This window comes from Bos mutus, chromosome 10 (assembly GCF_027580195.1).
Source record: "Bos mutus isolate GX-2022 chromosome 10, NWIPB_WYAK_1.1, whole genome shotgun sequence".
NCBI lineage: Eukaryota > Metazoa > Chordata > Mammalia > Artiodactyla > Bovidae > Bos > Bos mutus.
Genome location: NC_091626.1, coordinates 36,106,626 through 36,133,661, shown reverse-complemented (window position 1 = coordinate 36,133,661; position 27,036 = coordinate 36,106,626). Strand labels below are relative to the sequence as shown.

At 35.1% G+C, this 27,036-nt stretch overlaps 1 protein-coding gene across 1 annotated transcript in view; it reads right to left on the bottom strand.

The window, feature by feature from the left end:
- C10H14orf39 (chromosome 10 C14orf39 homolog) overlaps positions 1 to 27,036 on the bottom strand; it is a 47,211-nt gene that overhangs the window by 7,478 nt on the left and 12,697 nt on the right. The window contains exons 5-16 of the mRNA XM_070378510.1: positions 24,206 to 24,393; positions 24,038 to 24,080; positions 22,161 to 22,281; positions 21,030 to 21,121; positions 20,308 to 20,441; positions 19,432 to 19,508; positions 13,487 to 13,572; positions 13,343 to 13,401; positions 10,105 to 10,166; positions 8,773 to 8,936; positions 6,894 to 7,047; positions 2,630 to 2,687 (exon numbers count right to left, since the gene is read on the bottom strand). Coding sequence (XP_070234611.1) covers positions 2,630 to 2,687; positions 6,894 to 7,047; positions 8,773 to 8,936; positions 10,105 to 10,166; positions 13,343 to 13,401; positions 13,487 to 13,572; positions 19,432 to 19,508; positions 20,308 to 20,441; positions 21,030 to 21,121; positions 22,161 to 22,281; positions 24,038 to 24,080; positions 24,206 to 24,393 — 1,238 coding nt within the window. The remainder of the gene's footprint in view (positions 1 to 2,629; positions 2,688 to 6,893; positions 7,048 to 8,772; positions 8,937 to 10,104; positions 10,167 to 13,342; positions 13,402 to 13,486; positions 13,573 to 19,431; positions 19,509 to 20,307; positions 20,442 to 21,029; positions 21,122 to 22,160; positions 22,282 to 24,037; positions 24,081 to 24,205; positions 24,394 to 27,036) is intronic.

The window sequence follows — 27,036 nt, the reverse complement described above, 5'->3', positions numbered from 1 at the left end:
TGCTCAGGGCTGGTGTACTGGGATGTCCCTGGGGGATGGGATGGGGAGGGAAGAGGGAGGGAGGGTCAGGATGGGGAACACCTGTACACCCATGGCTGATTCATGTGAATATATGGCAAAAACCACCACAATATTGTAAAGTAATTAGCCTCCAATTAAAAGAAAAAAAACCTGTCAGATCATTTTAGTCCTTGCTGAACTCTTTAATAACTTCCCATCTCAAACAGAAACCCCACCCCTCAAAGTCCTTAAATGGTCTAAGGGGCTAGTATGGTGTGTTCTCCCTCCAACCTCTCTGATTCAATTTCCTACCGGTTTTTCCTTATTTTATCCTAATCATATAAATTTAGCTGCTGTTCAATGAACATGCTGAGCACAGTCCTATCTCAAGATCTCTGCACCCTGTGCCTAGAACGTGCACCTCCTTCAGGTCTCTGCTCAAATGTTGCCTTTTAGTGATGCCTTCTCTGATTCTCTCATAACATAGCAACTATCTTCCCAATCCAAATTCTCCCTATTTCCCTTACTCTGCTTAACTTTTCTTCATAATGCTTATCCCTACAAGTGATTAGAGTTAACATCAAGCCCATGCTGATCTAGGCCCACCTGGAAGAATGAATTTGGAGTCTGACTCCTCATAGCACTGTTTTGTTAGAAAATACAGAATTATGGTAAATGTAGAATGATGTGTCTGCCTAGTCTACTGGATGGGATGATACCTGAATTAGAGGAGCTGTGAGTTTATACAAAGTCTTTGGGCCTCATGACTGCTGCTGCTGCTGCTAAGTCACTTCAGTCACGTTCAACTCTGTGCAACCCCACAGACGGCAGCCTACCAGGCTCCCCCGTCCCTGGGATTCTTCAGGCAAGAACACTGGAGTGGGTTGCCATTTCCTTCTCCAATGCATGAAAGTGAAAAGTGAAAATGAAGTCGCTCAGTCGTGACTGACTCTTAATGACCCTGTGGACTGCAGCCTACCAGGCTCCTCCGTCCATGGGATTTTCCAGGCAAGAGTACTGGAGTGGGGTGCCATTGCCTTCTCCGGGCCTCATGACTAGAATAGTATTAAAAGACAGGTGGGAAACTGAGCCTGCTGCTTTTGTGTGTCAAGATGACTTACCTGTGCCATTCCTCTTATTCATAGTGGCTTTACATGTCCCTTGTGGATGAGGTAGCAAAAGAAAGTTTATTATCATTTTGGTAGCTAGTGAGTCTCTTAATGAGACAAAGGTGCTGTACATGCTATTATCATCTATCCCATATCTTTCTATAAAGCTAATTAAACCTAAGACTAAAATTTGTGACACATGAGTCTGGCTGCCAATTTAAACCCATATCAACTGTTTTTAGTGCATTACCTGACATATAAAGGTTGTCTATTTTCAGCTTCTCCCACTAGAACATAAATAAACCCTATGAGAACTTTGCATTTTTGTCCATTATTCTATACAACCAGAAGCAGTATCTGATATCAAGTATGCTGCTGTGCTGTGCTATGCTTAGTTACTCAGTCATGTCCAACTCCCTGGACTGTATGGACTGCAGCCCTTCAGGCTCCTTTGTCCATGGGAACTCTCCAGGCAAGAATACTGGAGTGGGTTGCCATGCCCTCTTCCAGGGATATCAACTATACTATATATGTAATATACATATATATTTATATGTTGAATAAATGAATTAATAAAGAGATAAAAGAAGAAAGAAAATGTAATAAAAAGTAAGCTCCGGCAAGATAAGAAGAAATCCATGGACTTCCCTGACAATCCAGTGGTTAAGACTCTGTCTTCCAATGCAGGGAGCTTGGGTTTGATCTCTGCTAGGGGAACTAAGGTCCCACATGCTTCAGGCTATAGCCAAAAATGTTTTTAAAAAGAAGAAATACAGAAACTCCAGAAGGAAGACAAGAATATTCAACTATATCAAATGCTGTGAAGAGACTCAAATGATAATACATATAAAATACTCATAATGTTTGATAATTGGTAGGTTATTAATACCAATTAATGTGAGAGTTGGACCATAAAGAAAGCTGAGCACCAAAGAATTGATGCTTTTACATGTGGGGTTAGAGAAGATGCTTGAGAGGCCCCTGGACTGCAAGGAGATCAACCCAGTCACTCCTGAAGGAAATCAGTCCTGAATATTCATTGGAAGGACTGATGCTAAAGCTGAAGCTCCAATACTTGGGCCACCTGATGTGAAGAACTGACTCACTGGAAAAGACCCTGATGCTGGGAAAGATTGAAGGCAGGAGAAGAAGGAGGCAACAGAGGATGAGATGGTTGGATGGCATCACCAACTCGATGGACATGAGTTTGAGCAAGCTCTGGGAGGTGGTGATGGACAGGGAAGCCTGGTGTGCTGCAGTCCATGGGGTCACAAAGAGTTGGACATGACTGAGCGACTGAGCTGACTGAACTGAAGTTATTAATAAATATTGGAAAAAGCAAGTTTTGGTAAAGTGAGAGAAGTGAGAGAAGAAGATAAATTGCTAAAAATAATAATTAGTGAGTGGTGCAGAAGTACCATTAGTTTTTAAAGAATATTAACTAAGTGTCTAAGAAAATCAGAGACAAGCTAAACACAAATGGTTAAAGTTTTATATATAGCAAACTTCAAATCACTTACCAATTTCTTGTTGTGATGAGAGAGGATTTAAATTTCCTGAAGAATAATGTTCACCAAACTGAAAAATAATTTCCATTAAATATTACTCATGAAATCAGCAGAACAGTAGGCATAGCATTTATATTAGACTCTGAAGCCTAGTTCTTCTAATAAGCATAATTAGAGTAGACAAAGTGGCAACATTCTATATAGAATATGACTGCAATTAAAAAGAGGTCTATTTTTAAAACTATCATTGACATATTAAAATAAGGCTTATTGATTTGACTCTGGCAATATATAAAATATTAACAGGCAATACATATTGTACCAAGGATAGTTCCTACTTTGGAATGTTAATATAACCTAAAATTCTAATTAACTTTGTTTTATTCTAAAGGCCTTTTACAAATCGGTTGTATTATATAATAAAATAATACAGTTTGATAGCTTCATGTCAGTTCAAATAAACTTTTGGTGCCAAAAGAATCTGTTTTATTTATAAAATGGGCTTTTCAAAAACTATGATCATTAAATATAGTTTTCTGTTCTCTTTTTTCCCCTCTTAACATTACATTATGAGCATTCTTCCATGTAACTATTCTTCTAAAACTTTATTCCTTTTATGTCATTTTAATATTCCTCTATATGGACATAACATATAGTTTCAATCATTCTTCTGTTTAAACATTTAGACTGTTCCTTTTTTCTAATATAAATAACACTTGAATAAATATTATTATGCACAGATTTATATACTTTGACAATTAATAAGGAAAGCAGTTTTTCCCAGAGATTTTTTTTTTTTAAGTCACTTGAATTTCTTTGTCAGTGAATTACTTAGTCACCAAATGGACTTTGTCCATATCTCTATTGGGGCAGTAATTTTCTTGCTGGTACATATAAGCTCTTTACATAATAAAGATCTTAATTCTTTGTCATATTATTGCAAATATTTTATATCACATTATTGCTTTGCCTTTAAAACTTTTTGACATATAAAAATTTTGTATGTAACCAAACCAAAACCATTTTTATTTTCTTTTGCCTCTTCTTCTACTGTTTCATGTTTAGAGAATCCTTCTTCTTCCTAAGCTCTGGTAAATATTCACCTATATTTCTTCTGAAATATTTTATAGTTAACATTTTAAAATTTAATGCATCTATAGCATCTTGGAGAGGGAAATGGCAACCCACTCCAGTATTCTTGCCTGGAGAATCCCATGGACAGAGGAGCCTTGAGGGCTACAGTCCATGGGGTTGCCAAGAGTCGGACATGACTGAGTGACTAAGCACATAGAATCTACTTGCGCACGTGTACAACAAACACCTAATTTATCCCTCCTAATTTGTGGCCCTATTCATACCACAGTCTAAATTCTTTTGTTTCAAGACACTGTCCATGCCATGGATCAATTAATCAATCCTTGTACCATTATCACACTATTTTGATTGCTCAAAGGTTTATGGGATATTTTAATATGTAGAAACTGAAGTTTCCCCTTACCAGTCTTCTATTTCAGAAAACTGTCTTATCATTAAAATAAGTAGGAGCCATAATAATATTCTCTCTTTCATTTCTCCTGCTGCTGCTGCTGCTGCTAAGTCACTTCAGTTGTGTCCGACTCTGTGCGACCCCATAGACAGAAGCCCACCAGTCTCCCCCGTCTCTGGGATTCTCCAGGCAAGAACACTGGAGTGGGTTGCCATTTCCTTCTCCAATGCATGAAAGTGAAAAGTGAAAGGGAAGTTGCTCAGTCGTGTCCGACTCTTAGCGACCCCATGGACTGCAGCCCACCAGGCTCCTCCATCCATGGGATTTTCCAGGCAAGAGTACTGGAGTGGGTTGCCATTGCTTTTATTCCTAATATAGGTAAATTGTCTAATCTTTTTCTTTATCAATCTAGGAAGTTTATAAATTCTATTAGTTTTTTTCAAAGAACCAACTTTAGCTTTGCTAATATTCTCTATTGTTTGTTTTCTATTTCAGTGACTTCTTATCTTTCTTATTTTTAATTGTACTTACTTTGGGTTTACCTTCTTTTTTTAGCTTTTCAAGGTAGAACTTTAGGTCACTGATGACAGACCTTTCTTGTTTTCTATTAATTATTTAAAGTTATTTTGTTCTGGTTTTGGCAGGAACCCACAGATTTTTATATGCTGAATGTTCATAATTCATTTAAAAATCTTTTCTAATTTATTCTTCGATCCATGGCATAATATTCAGGAATTTCCTAATATCTTATTGATTTCTAATTTAATTTCACTGAGATCAGAGAAAATATTCTACATGATTTATATCCTTTTCAATTTATTAAGAACCATTTAATAGCCCAGAATATGATATATCTATCATGGTGAATGTACCATCACCACTTGAAAAGAATAAATATGTTGCAGTTGTTGGATGTAGAATTCTACAAATGTCAATTAGGTCAAGGGGGTTGATGGGGTTGTTTGGATTTTATGTAAGATATTTCTTGATTGTGTCATCTAATTCTATCAATTGCTTAGAAAGGGGTGTTAAAACTCTCTAACTAAACTTGTTTTCATCTATTTCTTTAATTCTGTCAGTTTTTGTTTCTACGTGCACATGGAGAAGAAAAGACCAACTAATTACCTGAAAATTTTTCCACATTGAGAATATGTGAAGCTTGTTTAGAACTATAAAGCCAAACTAATTTTTAAACTGCCTTTAACTGCACTTCAAATCCTGAGATTCTGTTTTTACAAACAGAATCAATGTGAGACACTTGAAGTTAAAAGCATAAAGACAATGGGGGAACTTTTTTAAACTATCAATACTCAGAATCTTTTAAAAACCACCTCTGCAAGTGGTGGTGGAAAAGTTGGACAGCTGCATAAATCAACAAACTTAGAACACATCTTCACACCATACACAAAAATAAACTCAAAATGACTTAAAGACTTAAATATAAAACAAAACATCATAAAACTCCCAGAAGAGAACACAGGCAAAACAGTCTCTGACATAAATTGCACCTATGTCTTCTTGTCTCCCAAGGCAAAGGAAATAAAAACAAAAATAAACAAATGGGAGCTAATCAAAATTACAAGGTTTTGCACAGCAAAGAAAACCATAAACAAAATGAAAAGACAGCCTACATACTGGGAGAAAATATGTGCAAATGATACAACCAACAAGGCTTTACTTCTAAAACATACAGCTCATATAGCTCAACAACAAAAAAACAAACAACCCAACCAAAAAAATGGGCAGAAGACCTAAACAGACATTTCTCCTAAGAATACACACAGTTGGCCAACAGGCACATGCAAAAAGATGCTTAATATCATTAATTATTAGGGAAATGCAAGTCAAAACTATAATGAGCAATTATCTCACACCAGTCAGAATGGTCATCATTAAAAAGTCTACAAATAACAAATGCTAGAGAGGCTGTGGAGAAAAGGGAACCTCTTACACTGCTGGTGGGACTGTAAACTGATGTAGCCACAATGGAAAACAGTACAAAGATTTCACAAAAAAACAAATATAAAGTTGCCATATAATCTAGCAGTCTCACTCCTAGGCATATACCCAGACAAAACTGTAATTCAAAAAGATATATATACCCCTGTGTTCATAGTAGCACAACTTCCAATAGTCAAGATATGAAAATAGCCTAAATTTCCATTCACAGATGAATTGATAAAGGTGTGTTATATGTTATATATACAATGGAATATTACTCAGCCATTAAAAAGAATGAAACGATGCCATTTGCAGCAACATGGATGGACCTAGAGATTATCATACTAAGGGAAATAAGTCAGAAAGAGAAATCCAAATACCATATGATATCACTTATATGTGGAATCTAAAAATACAATATAAATCAATGTATCTACAAAATAAAAACAGACACAGATACAGAGAACAGACTTGCAGTTGCCAAGGGTAGACTGGAAGGGGAGGGAAGGATTGGGAGTTTGGGATTAGCAGAGGCAAACTTTTATATACAGTATGGATAAACAAGGTCTGACTGTATAGCATAGGGAACTATATTCAATATCCTGGGACAAAACATAATGGAAAAGAATATGAAAAAGAATACATATGTATAACTGAATCACTTTGTATAGCAAAAATTAACAGCAGAAATTATATAACATTGTAAATCAGTTATACTTCAATAAAATTTTTTAAAAATAAATTGTCTCTGTTTTGTACTCTGCTTCAAGAAATTTTGATATTAAAGAATTAAACTTTTTGAGGTCCTAGTGAACAATTTTTAGAAATAAAATGAGCTTCTCATATTACCTGATGTGATGAGATTTCTGAATCAAATACAGAAGAATCAAATAAATTCAATCCAGGGGATCGAGAAGTATAACTCATTAAAAAAGAAAATCCAGGGGAGTCCTTTTGTGTTTGACTCTCAGTAGCTGTATTTCTATTTCTGATACAGAGAAATAAGAAAATCATCAAATAGTTAAATACATATTATCAAATATTGCAGACTGGTAAGCACCACAGGCACTATGCCATAAAGGTAAGAATTAGCATAGCAGGAAAAAGGAGGAAGTAGTTATTGAAGTGTCAAACCTATGGAGAAGAAAACCTATGGTTTGGGTGGAGAATAATATTAAACAAAGTATAATAATCAATTATGAAATGATAATAAAGAATTCTTTCTAAGCATATACTGTCAGGCTCTATTCTATGTATTTCCATCATCATTAATTTACTTATTCCTTAAACAACCCTTTGAGATAGCTACCATTACTATCACCTCATTTCACAGAAGAGGATTTTGCAGCATAGAAAGACTAAATGATTTGCTTGAAAGAACATAAGTGCCAGAGTTGGGATCTGAATGTAGCAACACAGACTCAAAGTCCAAGTTCTTAAACTTGATGCTAAACTGTCTCCAAGATCTTGAAAGCAGTCACAAAATTTTAGTCTTAATGAAAAGCCAGCCATGACAGATTGTTTCATAAGGGAGTTAAGTTATAAAATGATTTGGGAAAAAAAGTTAGACAAGTCAGTATACAACACAGTGGTTAAAACCATGAATTCTGGAGGCAGAACTGCCTGGGTTTAAATCTCAACTCTTATCACTGATGAGTTGCAGCATCTGTGATTTTGTTTCTTCATCTATAAAATAAGGATAATAATGTACTTACATCTCACAAAGCTGTTGTGAATATGAAAGGAGCAATACTTATAAAATGCTTACACTCAAATTCAAATTCTGCTAAGCCACTTCAATCGTGTCCGACTCGGTGCGACCCCATAGACAGCAGCCCAACAGTGCTATTAAGTGTTAAATAATAGAAGTCTGAAGATACCTCCATAACTATCTCCATGACTGTTAATGAGTCATTTTACAGATTGGTTTTCTCATCCATAAAGAGAGGTTTTAGTATACGATCGCAACACCCTTTAACAGTTCCCAGATTTGAAGATAAATTCCATTTTGAACATCCTGTTTTTGAGTCAACAACATGACATTTATACATAAAAATCTTACTAGCAATTTAAAATACAGAGTAGAACACAAGAGAGAGATTCCTGATGAAGTGAAATCTATTTGACACATATTTTAGAAGAATCCCAGGATTCAGCATCAAAGAAAAGACTGAACTAAACAAAAAGCTTAAATATAGCATTAGTTTTTTGGCTGTAAACTACAAATCTGTGGTTTCCAAAGTTAAATAATGATGTTAGAGACATTTATGTCAACCAAAGTTACTTAAATAATGGCAGTTTTTGTTTAAGACACTACGACATTAAGGCAAAATGACTGCTGGAATATTATTCAGTGGTGTCCACAATCTACCAAATGTGATAGTAACTTTTTAGCTTGACAATTTAATATTTTCCATACATCTTTATTCTTCTGAAAATCTTAAATATTATAATATTAAACTTGATAGGTACTCAGGATCCATGTTACCTTCAGCTAAACATTTCAGGGAAAAATGGGGAAAAGTGTCTATGAAATGAGATGGCAGAGTGGTAGGTATATGACAGTTCATTATACTAATCTCTCTCCTTTTTATATTTGAAATATTCCATAATAGAAAACTTTTTAAAGTTAGAGGTATTAAGCATTTTACTATTCCTATCAATTATTTACATAATTCAAAATATATAGATTCTTTCATTATAATAATTAAAAAATCTTACATTTCAATTGAGGGTTTTAGGTAATTTCCCCACAGAATCAGGTGCTTTCACATCTTCAGGAGTTCTTAAAAATAAAGGAATTTCAGGAGTTCGTGGAAAAATCCCAGCCCTTTCTTCTACTTCATCACTATTACTTTCTATTGGCTTCCCAAAATGTTCTGCATATGTAATCTGCAAAGTCAAAGTAACAGTAAGCTATAAAAAGGAATATTATTGCATTAATAAACTAATATATGTAAAAATATGTGAGGTTAAAAACATCAGTATTAACATATGTTATCAATTCATAAACAAAATAAGTGAAATAAGAATCATTAGTGAAAGTGATACTAAAATATATCTGTCAGCAAACAGGAGAATAATTATTTTCAATTTTCTAATTTTTTTCTTCCCAGCTCTATCTCACCTATCTCTACCTGAAAAATTAACTCACAACCAGGATATATTTAGATTGATGAAGGAAAATGGTTAGAAATAATTTTCCTTTCAAAATTTCCACATTGTGCTCTGGGTCAAGATTTGTATACCCCTTTGAAAGAAAAGGGCAATCTTTTTTCTCATTGGTTATGTTCTTTACATTTTTTGCCCTTATAAATTCATTATACTAGTTTCCCTACAAAATTGAGAACTTGAATACTAACTCCCCTTTATATCATTTGGTAAACTAGGAATATGATTTCTCAAATGTTTGTTACCAAATCCTATTTGGAAACAATTTATTTGGGTCCCTCCAGCAAAAAAATTTAAGTGTGCTTTTTACCTGTATTTCTTTATAGTAGAATACTACTGTTGTTTCTCTTGTTTTATCCCTTAATGGCAAGCCACTCCAGTGTTCTTGCCTGGAGAATCCCAGGGACAGGGGAGCCTGGTGGGCTGCTGTCTCTGGGGTCGACAGAGTCGGACACGACTGAAGCGACTTAGCAGCAGCAGCAGCAGCAGCAGCTATAGTACATTGCCTACACCTACAATCACTAAAGCTATCTACTATTAAAAAATACTTTGAAGATATTTTTGTGGCAGCCTTGACTAATAATTCAATTTTACCAAATAAAATTTCCTTATTCAGTTATAATTTAGTTGTTGTGGTATCAATATATATAGTCAATTATTAATGACAATTTTTTAAATATTTCATGTAAACTTTTTGTGGTTTCACTTTTAAATCTATAACTCCTCCAAGGAATAGAATCTGTAACATCACAGCAACTTGATTTCTAAGTTAATAACATCCAGACCTCACATAAATAAGCTTTGTTAGCCCAAATGTGAAATTAAAATGAAAACAATATTTAAATTAGAATATTCTACTTAGAAATTAAAAACAAAACATTTGACTTACTTGTGAAGCACATTTTGATTCTGGCAATTGTCTTATTGTCCCTTTATCTCCACACTCAGCATCTGTTTGTTATATGAGAACAAACTACTTTTTCCTTTTGAAATTTAATTGTAAATAAAATAAATTAAACCATATGAAACTGCCAATATTTAACTGTTCTTGGTCAATAAAAATAGAAATTTTAGATACTTCAATCTAATACATAAAAATAATAGAATAAAACCTACATGAACAGTTTAACAAACAAAATTATAAAGAGAACACCCCATGTAACTGCTACCTTGATAAAGAAATAGAACATTATGAGTTCTCCAAAAGGCCCCATATTCCCCATAGCCTCCTTCTCAATGGTAAATACTATTCTGACTTCTGTGATAATCATTACCCTGATTTATCAGTTTATCACTTAAGCAATATACTTTTTCCTGTTTTAAATGTTATATGATGAAATAATAATGTATGTGCTCTTTGTCATGCTTTTTTGGTTTAGTACACTCTCATGAGATTCATCTATATTGTTGCATATAGACATAGTTTGCTTACTTTTATAGGTGTAAAGTATTCTAATATACAAACACAACACAATGTAACACAGTACTATCCATTCAACTACAGATGGACATTTGGGGCGTTTCTGTTTTGAGGCTATTACAAACAATGATTTTAACACTCTTCTACATATATACTTGTATGTATGTACTTATATTTCTCTAGGTACATACCTAGGAGTGGAATTACAAAATACAGGGTATGTGTATCTTCCATTTTACCAGATGTTAAACTATTCTCCAATTTTAGTTTTGAAACTATTCACCAATTTTTGTTGTGGCAACTGGCCATCCTGAGCTACCCTAGGGAATTATTCAATTTCATAGGAAAAAATTATGACCTCCAATTATAACTTAGTTATATGCCAATAAGTTATTTATAAATGACATATTAAAAGTTTCTACCAATAATTATGAGAGTTTTAATTGCATTCTCATCAACACTGAACATTGTCAGATCTTCCAAATTTTGCTAATCTGATGGGGGTATAATGATATCTCATTTTGGGTTTATTTTTCAGTTTCCTGATTTGCTGAACATTTTTTTAATATGTTTATCTGCCACAAAAGTTTTTCTATTTGAAGTGCCTATTCATAATTATTTTGCACGTTTCTAATTGGGTTGTCTGCAGTTTTCCTCTTGGTTTGTAGAAGGTTTTACACATTTTTGGAAACTAGTCCTTTGATAGTTTTATTAAAAATATATTCTCTTGCCTCCCATTCTTTTTAGTGTTTTTTGATGAATAGAAATTCTTAATTTTAATATAACCAAATTTATCAATACTTCTTTTATGATTGGGTTTTTTCATTTTTTTAAGGAAATTCTTTCTTATCTTGAACAGAAGTTTCCCTATTTGGTCATCTGAAAGCTTTATAGGTTTGCCTCTTGCATTAATCATACTACTACTTTCACCATATATTAACTTCTTCAAAAGATAGGCTTGGAGATTGTTGAAGAGAATCTCCTTACCTTCTTGAGTGTGGAGCCTCACCATATAGGCTCAATGGCAGCTAGGACTATGCCAGATACATACATTTCCCCATGTATCTGTATTAGGGGGTATATTGTTCCTAGAGATTATCCATTCTTCCCTGTCTAACACTGTCAGCTTAGCACATACAGAGGATTATGCTGCTGTTGCTGCTAAGTCACTTCAGTCATGTCCAACTCTGTGCAACCCCACAGACAGCAGCCCACCAGGCTCCCCCGTCCCTGGGATTCTCCAGGCAAGAACACTGGAACGGGTTGCCATTTCCTTCTCCAATGCATGAAAGTGAAAAGTGAAGTTGCTCAGTCGTGTCTGACTCTTAGCGACCTCATGGACTGTAGCCCACCAGGCTCCTCCATCCATGGGATTTTCCAGGCAAGAGTACTGGAGTGGGGTGCCATTGCCTTCTCTGACAGAGGATTATAAACAGGTGAAATATATCACCTGGATAGATAAGTCATAATCCTTTTTTCCAGAAGAAAGTGTAAGGAATATCCATTAAGTATATTGTCTTGGTTGAATCCTATATTGAGAGTGAGGAACAGGCTTATAGTATATTATATGACCATTCAGAATATGCATATATTTACCACCCGAATGAGTCATTTTTTAAAATTTCAAAATAAGTCAAGAAGAGAGAAAGACTTTTATATAGCCTAATTGCTACTTATTACCGGGCAACTATCAGTCAGTCAGTTCAGTCGCTAAGTTGTGTCTGACTCTTTACGACTCCATGGACTGCAGCATGCCAGGCTTCCCTGTCCATCACCAACTCCCGAAGCTTGCTCAGACTCATGTCCGTCAAGTTGGTGATGCCATCCAACCAGCTCATCCTCTGTTGTCTCCTTCTTCTCCTACCTTCAATCTTTCCCAGCATCAGGGTCTTTTCCAATGAGTCAGTTCTTCGCATCAGGGGCAACTATATATATATTTGTATGTGTGTGTCTCTATGATATATTATATATTTTATATATACATATATATGTATGCATACAGTATATATATATAGACATAGATAATAGATAGATAGATACACACACATAGAGAATGAGTCTGTGTCAAAGGTGCATCAAAGTTCTAAGAGCTACTTGATTCTAGGATAATAAGTTTATACATATATATCCTGTGACCTTTCTATGATTTATTCAAAGAAAATAATCTAAGATAGCAAAATATTTATATAAAAGAATATAGTAGCATCATTTGTAACAGCAAAAAATCTGGAAATAACAAAAATATTCAGTGTGAGCTAAATAAACTAAATAAATTAAAGCATACCCATGCAAAGACATATTATAAGTCATCTCAAATAAAATATATTTAATGGCATGGAAAAATATCTTCAAGGGCATATCAAGTGGAAAGAAAAAGACCCAAAGTAATATACATAGTATGCTTCAAATTTGAAGGAACAAACAAAAAGAAAAAAAAACACATATGCATAGAAAAAAAATACAATAGTGTATGTAGTATCAGTTATATCTGGGTGGTTGGTATTTTTGCTTCTTTTATATTTTTCTCCATTTTCCAAATTTTCTACAATAAGTGTATTTGTTTTATATTTAAAACATATTTTAAAACCAGGCATGCACGGTGAGTTAGCCAGAGATGCAAATAATCCAAATAATTTATTTGACTAGTATAAAAATCTGATATAACTTGTTACTCCCATTTCTTAGGAATAATATAAATGGCAAATACCTGTATCTCTCTTTTCCAACCATTGATTGCAATTTGATTGTTTCTGTGGGGTTACTAATCTAAAATACAATAAACAACATTTTTATATTATTTACTGAGTTGAGCATTTCAGAAAATAAGTCAATTTCTTATTTTAAAGGTTACCTGAACTGCATAACATTTTGTGAATTTTTAAAAGCCGTAACATGTGTACATTTTGGATGGTTATTCACAGCAGAGTCATTCAATACCTGAACAAAAGAATTAAGCATTAGAATTGACTATACAAAACAATAAAATGTTTTGCTTGCCATGGCTACTCAGGGCTCTCAAAGAACACTGTCATCCACCTCATCATCACTATTATTATCAACACTGACGAGTACAAACATTAAATGAAACCACTGCATACAAAACATTAAGTCAAACACTGGGAAACAGAAAGGCTTAAGAGTCTCAAGGAATTCGATGTTTTTGAAAAGTATACTTACTATGCCTGATAGTATACATACATTTAAGGTAAACTTAAAATTTTGTCTTCCTTATTCTTGATTAATAAAGGGAATCTTAATTCTTAATCTAATTAATTTATGTTCAGTTCAGTTCAGTCGCTTAGTCGTGTCTGACTCCTTGCAACCCCACAGACTGCAGCACACCAGGCCTCAATGTCCGTAATCAACTCCTGGAGTTTACTCAAACTCATATGTCCATTGAGTCGGTGATGCCATCCAACCATCTCATCCTCTGTCGTCCCCTTCTACTCCCGCCTTCAATCTTTCCCAGCATCAAGGTCTTTTCCAATGAGTCAGTTCTTCGCATCAGGTGGTCAAAGTATTGGAGTTTCAGCTTCAGCATCAGTCCTTCCAATGAATATTCAGGACTGATCTCCTTTAGGATAGACTGGTTTGATCTCTTTGCAGTCCAAGGGATTCTCAAGAGTCTTCTCCAACACCACAGTTCAAAAGCATCAATTCTTCTGCACTCAGCCCTCTTTATAGTCCAACTCTCACATCCATACATGACTACTGGAAAAACCATAGCTTTGACTAGATGGACCTTTGTTGGCAAAGTAATGTCTCTGCTTTTTAATATGCTGGCTAGATTGGTCATAAATTTTCTTCCAAAGAGCAAGCATCCTTTAATTTCACGGCTGCAGTCACCATCTGCAGTGATTTTGGAGCCCCCAAAATAAAGTCTGTCACTGTTGCCACTGTTTCCCCATCTATTTGCCATGAAGTGATTGGACCAGATGCCATGATCTTAGTTTTCTGAATGTTGAGTTGTAAGCCAACTTTTTCACTTTTCTCTTTCACTTTCGTCATGAAGTTCTTTAGTTCTTCTTCACTTTCTGTCATAAGGGTGGCGTCTTCTGTATATCTGAGGTTATTGATATTTTCCCCAGTAATCTTGATTCCAGCTTGTGCTTCATCCAGCCCATCGTTTCTCATGATGTATTCTGCATAGAAGTTAAATAAGCAGGGTGACAATATACAGCCTTGATGTACTCCTTTCCCAATTTGGAACCAGTCTGTTGTTCCATGTCCAGCTCTAACTGTTGCTTCCTGACCTGCATACAGATGTCTCAAGAGGCAGGTCAGGTGGTCTAGTATTCCCATCTCTTTAAGAATTTTCCACCATTTATTGTGATACACACAGTCAAAGGCTTTGGCATAGTCAATAAAGCAGATGTTTTTCTGGAACTCTCTTGCTTTTTCAATAATCCAACGGATGTTGGCAATTTGATCTCTGGTTCCTCTGCCTTTTCTAAATCCAGCTTGAGCATCTGGAAGTTCATGGTTCACGTGTTGCTAAAGCCTCGCTTGGAGAATTTTGAGCATTACTTTACTAGCGTGTGAGATGAGTGCAATTGTGAGGTAGTTTGAGCATTCTTTGGCATTGCCTTTCTTTGGGATTGGAATGAAAACTGACCTTTTCCAGTCCTGTGGCCACTGCTGAGTTTTCCCAATTCGATGGCATATTGAGTGCAGCACTTTCACAGCATCATCTTTCAGGATTTGAAATAGCTCAACTGGAATTCCATCACCTCCACTAGCTTTGTTTTGTAGTGATGCTTCCTAAGGCCCATTTGACTTCGCATTCCAGGATGTCTGGCTCTAGGTGAGTGATCACACCATCACGACTATCTGGGTCGTGAAGATCTTTTTTGAATAGTTCTTCTGTGTATTCTTGCCAAGTCTTCTTAATATCTTCTGCTTCTGTTAGGTCCATACCATTTCTGTCCTTTATTGTGCCCATCTTTGCATGAAATGTTCCCTTGGTATCTCTAATTTTCTTGAAGAGATCTCTAGTCTTTCCCATTCTATTGTTTTCCTCTATATCTTTGCACTGATCACTGAGGAAGGCTTTCTTATCTCTCCTTGCTATTCTTTGGAACTCTGCATTCAAATGGTATAGTTCTAGAAGGTCTTGTAAGTCTTCATAGAATTGTTCAACTTCAGCTTCTTCAGCATTACTGGTCGGGGCTTAGGCTTGTATTACCATGATATTGAATGGTTTGCCTTGTAAATGAACAGAGATCATTCTGTCGTTTTTTAGATTGCATCTAAGTACTGTTGTAGTACTTGGATGCAGTATTTGGATGCAATTAATTGATGCTTTTGAACTGTGCTGTTGGAGAAGACTCTTGAGAGTCCCTTGGACTGCAAGGAGATTCAACCAGTCCATTCTAAAGGAGATCAGTCCTGGGTGTTCTTTTGAAGGACTGATGCTAAAGCTGAAACTCCAATACTTTGGCCACCTCATGCGAAGAGTTGACTCATTGGAAAAGACTCTGATGCTGGGAAGGATTGGGAGCAGGAGGAGAAGGGGACGACAGAGGATAAGATAGCTGGATGGTATAACCGACTCGATTGGTCTTAATTCTGTCATTTTTATTTTGCTTTTGTTGTTGTTGTTCAGTTGCTCAGTTGTGTCCAACTCTTTGCGACTCCATGCTTTTCTGTCCTTCACCATCTCCCAGAGCTTGCTCAGATTCGTGCCCATTGAGTCAGTGATGCCATCCAACCATCTTATCTTCTGTCATCCCCTACTCCTCCTGCCTTCTATCTTTCCCAGGATCAGGGTCTGATTTACAATGAGTTGGCTCTTCACATCAGGTAGTCAAAGTATTGGAGCTTCAGCTTCAGCATCAGTCCTTCTGATGAATATTCAGAGTTGATACCCTGTAGGACTGAGTGGTTTGATCTCCTTACTGTCCAAGGGACTCTCAAAGAGTCTTCTCCAACACCACAGTTCAAAAGCACCAATTCTTTGGCGTTCAGCCTTGTTTATGGTCCAACTCTCACATCCATAATGACTACTGGAAAAACCATAGCTTTGACTACACGGACCTCTGTAGGCAAAGTAATGTCTCTGTTTTTTAATACACTGTCTAGGTTTGTCATAGCTTTTATTCTAAGAAGCAAGTGTCTTTTAATTTTGTGCATGCAGTCACCATCTGCAGTGATTTTGGAGCCCAAGAAAATAAAGTCTGTCACTGTTTCCACTGTTTCCCCATCTTTTTGCCATGAATTGATGGGACCAGATGCCATGATCTTTGTTTGCCTCTCAGACGACATTTGACAATATCTGGAGATACTTTTGATTGTCATAAATTGCAGCTGAGGTGCTACTGGACTCTAGTGGATCACCTGTACAACCCCACAATAAAGAACTAATTATCTGATCTAAATGTCAACAGTGTCACTATTGAGAAACTCTGATCTAAGGTTTGACAGAATTCACCTGAAAAATTGAGTCTGAAGTGTTCTGAAGGGCATGTGTGGTAGAGGGAAAAGGGAGGGAAATAAGGGAGAAAAGAAGGAAATAGGCATTTATTTACATTTCAGTTTCATTTACATTTCTGTTTCTTGTAAGTTATTGATCTATTCATGTTTTTTTCAGTCTAGCAATTTATATTGTCCAAAAAATTTTCCATCTCACCTAAATTTTCAAGTTTGTTGGTATATAATTTTACATAGTATCATCTTAGGACTTTGAAAAGATTTCTTTCATAGATGTATTGATATACACTTTTCCCCCACTTTATACTTTTTTTTATGATGGGGGACTTCTTTTTTCTGTACACTTGCTGAAACTTATTAGCGTTTGGCTATATTAATTAACCTAATTTCTAAATTTCATAAATTTCTGCTTTTCTCTGTTAATTCCTACTTTTTTGCATTATTTTATTTTTATATTTTAAGTTAAGCTTTTCATACTTTAAGTTCAACATTTCAGATTAATACTTAATGTTTGGCTGATTTTAATCTTCCTTATTTTCTAATATGCTTGTTTTCAAACATAAACTTCTCTCTGATTTCACAGGTTTGGGATTATAGTATGCTTTTAAATAATTTTTAAATTCTATTTTGATTTCTTCTATAGCCCAAAAGTAATTCAAAAGCATGTGAATTATGGCAGAATAATTCACATGTGAAGAAGAACTAAAGAGTCTCTTGATGAAAGTGAAAGTGGAGAGTGAAAAAGTTGGCTTAAAACTCAACATTCAGAAAACTAAGACCATGGCATCCGGTCCCATCACTTCATGGCAAATAGATGGGGAAACAGTGGAAACAGTGGTTGACTTTATTTTGGGGGGCTCCAAAATCACTGCAGATGGTGATTGCAGCCATGAAACTAAAAGATGCTTACTCCTTGGAAGGAAAGTTATGACCAACCTAGATAGCATATTGAAAAGCAGAGACATTACTTTGTCAACAAAGGTCCATATAGTCAAGGCTATGGTTTTTCCAGTGGTCATGTACGGATATGAGAGTTGGACTATAAAGAAAGCTGAGTGCAGAAGAATTGATGCTTTTGAACTGTGGTGTTGGAGAAGACTCTTGAGAGTCCCTTGGACTGCAAGGAGATCCAACCAGTCCATCCTAAAGAAGATCAGTCCTGGGTGTTCATTGGAAGGAATGATGCTGAAGCTGAAACTTCAATACTTTGGCCACCTGAGTCAAAGAGCTGACTCACTGGAAAAGACCCTGATGCTGGGAAAGGTTGAGGGCAGGAGGAAAAGGGGACGACAGAGGATGAGATGGTTGGATGGTTTGGGTGGACTCTGGGAGTTAGTGATGGACAGGGAGGCTTGGTGTGCTGCAGTTCATGGGGTCGCAAAGAGTCGGACATGACTGAGCGACTGAACTGAATTTCTTTTTACTCAACCAAATAGTTTTTTGAGGAGAAGGCTATGTTTTTGTTTAACTTGTTTAACTTTTTTGATGTTGTGGTTAGTAAAGATAGCAGCTTTTTAGAATGGAGGACATATCCTTTTTGTTTTTAAAAATAGTCAATTTTGGTGAATACTGCAAACAAAATTTAACTGAATTATGTGTATATTGGGCACAAAGCTTACTATTTGTGTTAGATCCTCTACATCCTTACTTATTTTTCATCTACTTGATTCATTCTTGTTGGGAGAAACTGCTAGTTTTTCTATCTTCTTCAAAATCGACATTTCCTTTATGTTCTGATTTAAAAAGCAAACAAACAAAAAGCCCATCATGTTTGTCAACCTCTCTGCAGATAGAGGTAACCATGTTATAAAGTTCTTGTCAATGAAACATTAACATAAATTATTTAAGGAGCTTCCATGAAATATCCTTAAAAATGAGGCTGACTCAACAAGACTTTTTTCCCCTTTTTCTTTCCTCCCTAGGAGGAAGATATGATAGCAAGTTGTAATGGTTATTCTGACCATGAAATAACTTTGAGGTAAAAGTTTAGCATAAGGATAGCAGGAAAAGAAAACACCAGTGGAACTCAAGAAATGATGACATTATGGAGATGGTGCCACAATTTCCCTCTTCAATCTAATTCCTTGAGAAATGTCTTTTAGATTTTGGTCTATTGGGTACAGTGATTGATATTTTCAAATATCTTTTATTTTTAGAAGTAAAGGACACGGCTACAGTATATGCTCAGGCTACCATACAAAACTCTTTAAGTTTTTCATATCCTGAGATTGTACTAATGGCTAGTTTAATATATTTTATAACACACACACACACACACACACAAACACACACAGCCTAAATGCAGTATATTCACTATACCATTTAACGCAAGCATTTCATTTATACTATTAAAAAAGAAATACCTACATGTGCATCATTTTCTTTTTGCTTGAAGTCAATATTGGCAAGCTTTGACTGACTCACAGAACTTTCTTCTTTTTTATCTAGATTATTAAATTGTACAACTTCAAATCAATTCCAGAAATAGAATCAAATGTCATGTCCAACATTTAACCTCACCTTGTAATTTAAAAAATCAAGTTACAAAATATTTAATTTAAAGTAAAGAATTATGAAATTATTACATAATCTTAATTCTTCAATATATAGTAGCTATTATAATAACCATGTATATAAAATGAAAAACAGCTGATTAAAAAGAAATAAGTAAATTTTTTAAATTAAATTTTAAAAAGTAGCTGACAAAACTACATCTTTATAATGTGGAACCAAAGAACAAACAGTGGTGATGTAAATGACTGGGGAATAAAACAGCTAGTGTAGTTAACCTAGGACAATGTAGTTAATCTATCCATCAAATAAAACATGATTTAAATGTCTCAGTGACTAAGTCACAGTATCATTACCACAAGTCTCACCACCATGGGGTCACAAAGAGTCAGACACAACTGAGTGACTTTAATCATACATACTGATAATACAACTTCTCAAATGAAAAATATACAATTATTCATCCTCTTCTGATAGCTGGAAACCAGACTAAAACTCTTTTTTAAAATAAATCATGAGTGATTTCTCTCTCAAAAAGAAAAATATTATGTATAGAAGGCACATCTTGCTTGCTCTCAGAAAGAACCAAAGTGGCACTTTATGAGTCTATAAGTCTCCAGTATTGTTAGCTCTTGCTTACACTAAGTGATAACTAAAATTGCTCCTTTCTATTTCTTCTTTTATATGTTCTCAAACAAAACTAAGTTTTTGAATAATAAACAGATACTGTACCTATAATTCTTGGTTCTGAAGAATGCATCTTTATTGGTTTTATTAATTTCTGAGATTCATATGGAAGAAATAATTGACTGTTTTGAAGGGTTTTGTTCAACATAAGTACAGGTTGTGGATCTTTTTCAAAAATTCTAAAGATAAGAGTGAATAATATTAAATATTAGCTAAGGAAAAATTAGCATATTTTAAAATTAGAAGAGCTACTTTGATATTATATAGCTAAAACTCCTCAAATTGTATACAATATGTAATCAATTTTAAATGTAGAATATCTGTTCACATAAAGAAAGGGAGGGATTGGGGGCAAGAGAAGGAGACGACAGAGGATGAGATGGCTGGATGGCATCACTGACTCGATGGACATGAGTCTGAGTGAACTCTGGGAGTTGGTGATGGACAGGGAGGCCTGGCGTGCTGCGATTCATGGGGTTGCAAAGAGTCGGACATGACTGAGCGACTGATCTGATCTGATCTGAAAGAAAGTCCTATTTTAAAGTTTACCTATACCATTCTCTCGGGGCTTCCCTGGTGGCTAAAATGGTAAAGAATCTGCCTGCAATACAGGAGACCCTGCTTGGGAAGATCCACTGGAGAAAGGAATGGCTACTCTCTCCAGTATTCTTGCCTAGAGAATCCCATAGACAAAAGAGCCTGGCGGGCTCCAGTCCATGGTGTCACAAAGAGTCCGACATAACTTAGTGGCTAAACCCCCACCATACCTTTCTTTCAATTCCTTTCTCTTTTCTACGTTTTTATTTTTTTCTTCTAGAGTTTCTGGAAGATTCTTCATTTCATAATGTCTTGCAATCTGCTAAAAAGAAAAATGACAAAGCAAAACAAAATAAATACCTGCGAAGCATTAAGAAACATTTGGTTATCTTAACTAATGAATATGATTTTTTTCTACATAATCACAAGATTTATATTTTGGGTAGTACTAACAATCTTTTAGTGAAAGTTACTAAAACAGTCAAAATTAACAATAAATCATACTCCTTTTATTTTTCCTTACAACTCCATTAGGAAACCTAGATTTCAATCAACTTTCATTCTTTTTAAAAAGGACAATCAGAAGCAATGTAAACGTTGATTCCCTACATAGAGATGTCCAATAGTTACTATATATTTTAAAGAAAGTGACACCCACTTTCTTCTTACTAAAATGATATTACTGTTATGTGGAACCTCATGCTTACGGATGATAAATATACCATCTTTAACACAATTTTCATAAAATTTAGAAAATTAGCCATTCAACTTTTTCTCAAAATTTGGAAGTGACTTTGGTGGCTCTCATACTCATCAATTAAAGCCACATTTCAATAGATAACACTAAAAATATATTCAAGAAAATATCATGTATCATCAGTCTTAAAGGCTAAAAACTAGTTCTGTCCTAGCTTTATAAAGACTTTAGTCATAAATTTTCTACGTTAAGTTTTTTAAATCATTTAATAACTTGTTTTCCTTTATGAGAGCACTGCTGTAAGCTCTGTTAATGCCTTTAAATATCTATTATTAAGCTCCAACTTGCTCTTTATCTTCTTTTCTTAGCACTCAAAGAAAGTTAAACTATTTCCCAAAACTCAGAGTTGAATATCAGTTCAGTTCAGTTGCTGAGTCGGTGATGCCATCCAGCCATCTCATCCTCTGTCGTCCCCTTTTCCTCCTGCCCCCAATCCCTCCCAGCAAATATACTCAATACCTAAAAACATTTTGGCTCCAAAGGTAATCTGAGGCAAATAAATTATTGAGTTGCTTTAGAAATAGCTCTTCTTAGGCTGTCATCTAACATACCATTACACTTATACATTAACACACATATTAGAAACATGTAACAAAATTAATACCTGGTTTAAATAATTAATTTCTATTTCCATGTCATCTACTTCTTTCTTCAAGTCACATGATCTTTTGGAAAACTGGTTAGCATGTTTAAGAATATCTTGTGTTTTATATCTCAAATTAACCCTTTTATGTTAAGGAACTATGTAATATAAATAACTTTCACATTTATAATATAAGTACTATATAAAAATAATTAGTATTATATAAAATTAATTATATATATATCATATACACAATATGAATAACAGTATCTGAAAACAGCAGAAAGACTAGTACAAACATCTGGCAAACTGTCAATTTACTGTTTGTCTACATTATATACTTAGCTTAAAAATAACATTTCATCAAAATACATGTTAGGATTTTTTCTTTCAGTTAAATTTTTTCACAGGGCAGTTTTTACTTTTATTTTTAACCCGTTTATCATGTCATTCGGCATGATGAACATAATCAAGTCCAAACTTAACTGCTTCAGTTTCTGTAATTTATTTGTTCCAAGATCAACATTATAAATCCACTCAGTCTTCCTCTTCTTGCTCTTTATGGTCCATCTGTGCACCAGGAGAACTCAAAAGAGAGCTATATCTTCTGTTTGAACTTTCTGCTTGAACTAGATTTACACTCAATTTGAAGTAGAGAATCTCTCAACTGCTAACAAACATTCTGCATGAGTAGTAGTTTCTACAATTTCCTAAGTTACTCTGTAATCCATTAGGAAAATTTTTAAATGTTTAATGCTAATGAACAAGAACTCCAGAGAAAATCTTTGCCAGACCTTTCCTATTTCACTAAAATTTAGGATTTATATGCTAGAGTATAAAATTTCAAATGAACATTATTTATAACACTATGCTATTATCATAATATCAATTTAAATTTTTTAGATACATTTAACTCCTAATCTTCAACTCTCCCCACCTTCATCACCTCTTCATGTCTATCAAATAATGTCTCACTCATTTCTACAATCCAAGTCCCTAAACCCCTGCTGTGCCTTCTGCATCTACCACCAACCTCTGCCTCTTCCCACTGAAAGTTAAAACACTCACAGTTTAGCAGAGGAAATGGACATGCAAACAAGTAATTCTAATGCAGTGGCAATGTATTAGATCAGCAGCAAATGAACAACTAAGTATAGAATAAGCTAAAACCCAAACATGAAGAGAGCAAACAGCAAACAGCAAAGGAGTTAAAAGGATGATTTAGGATGAAGCAGAATGAAGCAAGGTAGAATGCAGGGATAAAGAAGACTTAGTGCAAACAGTGGAGTTATAATCTGATAGGAAAGCATATGAAGGATTGTGGAGGTTGGAAGAGGATTAAAGTTCCAAGTTCATCATGGGAGAAGATCTCCTTGACAAAGAGATGAGACTTAGACCAATTAAAAATTACTTAAGCATCTAATACAATGCCACTGTATTAGAATTACTTGTTTACATGTTTGTTTCCTTACCAAACTGTGAGCTCATTATAAGAAAGCTCTGTATCTTCTTGAGTACTTCCTGCCACAAAGTAGATACCCAGTGAATTGTGACTCACCTCCTTACCACCTTCCATCCTAATAGAAATAATCAACTGATTTAATTGAAACTCTTTGGTAAAACAAAGCAAAATAACTTTTTCATTGGTTGGGTTGCTAAGTTAAGCCACTTAAAGACAAGTACATATACCACTTCATTTGCATTAAAATTTCTTGCTTCTGATGACATGCACATATATGAAAACTAATTCCAGATGACCTTTAAAGTAATCTCTTAATTTTTTAATTAAACAAAAAACCAAATCAATGTAATAGTCACAAGGAAACACAGTAACAGCTAGAATACAGAAATAATACTTATCAAATAAAAATTCTAAGTAGAAATACTACTGTGGATACATATGTAGTGTCCAACTGGTAAGTGATGGAAAGGGAGAAGGCACTGCAAAACAAAACCATATTTTAGATTGATTTATTATATTATTTTCACTACAAGGGTAATGTTATTAAAACAGTATGTATCAAAAATATGTATGTATCAAACAGTATGTATAAAAAAATTAATACCTAAAAATTCCATAAAAATAGTTTCATTCACTTTCAGTTGTTCAGTACTTGCCAACACTCTGTTTTGAATTTCTTCATATTCTCTTTTCTTCTCATAATATTCACGTGAGAGGGGTGTTTCTGAGTATTTTAGTTGGTATTGCTTTAAAACATCTTTATACTGACATATATAACCATGGTACATTTTTCTGTTAAAAGAAATGGTATCAATATAACAAAAGTACATCTAAAAACTTTCTAAAATCACTTGTTAAAAACTACTAAATTAAGCATAAAAGACAAGTTAAAAATCTACTTATTTTTGCTTCACTCAATACTGTCTGCCCTTTAAACTTTTCTTAACTCTATTAAACTTTCCAATTCTCTACTCTTTTTCTTCACTACCTGAGTTACTCACTCCTTAATCCTCTTCAATTAAAATTCTACTTCCACCATTCTAATGAATCCACCCTTCCCAAGGTTACCAATGATCTAATTTGTCCAACTTAGTGATCTCTTTTCACTTCTCATCCTACATGACAATGCAGAACCTAGTTCTTTTGATTACTTCTTGAATCTCTATTCTCCCTGAGTTCTAAATCTCTATTCTTCCCAGTTTAGCTACCTTTATAACTATGCCTTTAAATATCCTTAAGTTTTCTAAGCTAAAATTATCACTTTCTATGTGGCAGAACTTTGGGTTCACAATCATTCTTGCATATTCCACAACTGTTTTATAAGAAAATTTCAGCACTGTTTGGAGGAACTCCTCCAGTACAGTTCAGGTAGAGGTGAATGATCATCTCTTCAAGAACCAGTCTTGAGTGAGACGGTCAATTCTTGTAAAAAAGGTATTAACTCTTCCTTCTTACCTGAACTTTGCTTAATCTACAAGACAAGTCAGTTACTATGATCTATGGGCCAAATCTAACCTGCTACCTGTTTTTGTACAGTTTATCAGCTAAGAACAATTTTTACATTTTTAAATTATTTTTAAAAATCAAAATAATAATAATAATACTTCATGAAAGTTAAAGTGAAGTCACTCAGTTGTGTCCGGCTCTTTGCGACCCCATGGACTGTAGCCTACCAGGCTCCTCTGTCCATGGGATTTTCCAGGCAATAGTATTGGAGTGGGCTGCCATTTCCTTCTCCAAAATACTTCATGACAGATCAAAATTAATGAAAATCAAGCTGCAAATGTCCATAAATAAAGTTTTATTAGAACACAATACTTACATATTGCCTACAGTTGCTCTTATACCAAAATACCAGACTGGAGTAGCTGTGACAAAGACTTTAACATTTAAAAAGCCTAGAACATTTACTATCGGGACCTTTACCAAAAAAAGTTTGCCAGTCCTCACAACATTGAACATGTTCAATCCAGGTTCACTGCAAAACCATATTCTTGAGAGAAGAAAAAGATGGCAGAGTAGAGGGACAGGGAGCTCATCTCTTCCCACAAACACAACAGAACTACATCTACAGGTAGGATGATTCTTATAGAATACCTACTTAAAGCTTGCAGAAGATCTCAATTAAAGCTACAAGGAAGACTACCATGTAACCACTGCTCCTGAAGGAGGACTGAAATCTGAGCCAATTATCTGCACTCCCACTTTGGCATGGGGTGAGGCTTGGGCAGGTTCTCATGCAGGTGGATTTGTGAGCACACTTATATGCCTCATCCCTTCATAGATCATAGCCTTGTTGTGGCAAAGGACTGGCATAACTCAATGGAGCTATCAGCCATGCTGTTCAGGGCCACCCAAGATAGACGCATCACAGTGAAGACTTCTGACAAAATGTGTTCCACAGGAAATGGCAAACCACTCCAGTATTCCTCCTGCGAGAACCCCATGAACAGTATGAAGAGACAAAAAGATATGACATCAGAAGCTGAGTCCCCCAGGTTGGAAGATGTCCAATATGTAACTGGGGAAGAACAATGAACCATTACTAATAGCTCCAGAAATAATGAAGTGGTTGGGCCAAAGCAGAATTAGCACTCAGTTGTGGATGTGACTGATGGGGAAAGTAAACCTCGACACTGTAAAGAACAATAATTGCACAGGAACCTGGAATGTTAGCTCCACAAATTAAGGTAAATAGGCTGTGGTCAAACAGGAGATGGCAGGCGTGAACACCACAGTTTAGGAGTCAGCAAACTAAAAAGGACTGGAATGGGTGAATTTAATTCAGATGAAATGATCTCCTTTAGGATGGACTGGTTGAATCTCCTTGCAGTCCAAGGGATTCTCAAGAGTCTTCTCCAACACCACAGTTCAAAAGCATCAGTTCTTCTGTGCTCAGCCCTCTTTATAGTCCAACTCTCACATCCATACATGACTACTGGAAAAACCATAGCTTTGACTAGATAGACCTTTGTTGGCAAAGTAATGTCTCTGCTTTTTAATATGCTGGCTAGATTGGTCATAAATTTTCTTCCAAGGAGCAAATGTCCTTTAATTTCACGGCTGCAGTCACTATCTGCAGTGATTTTGGAGCCCCCAAAAATAAAGTCAGCCACTGTTTCCACTGTTTCCCCATCTATTTGCCATGAAGTAATTGGACCAGATGCCATGATCTTAGTTTTCTGAATGTTGAGTTGTAAGCCAACTTTTTCACTCTCCACTTTCACTTTCATCAAGAGGCTTTTTAGTTCCTCTTCACTTTCTGCCATAAGGGTGGTGGCATCTGCATATCTGAGGTTATTGATATTTCTCCCAGCAATCTTGATTCCAGCTTGTGCTTCATCCAGCCCATCGTTTCTCATAATGTACTCTGCATAGGAGTTAAATAAGCAGGGTGACAATATACAGCCTTGATGTACTCCTTTCCCAATTTGG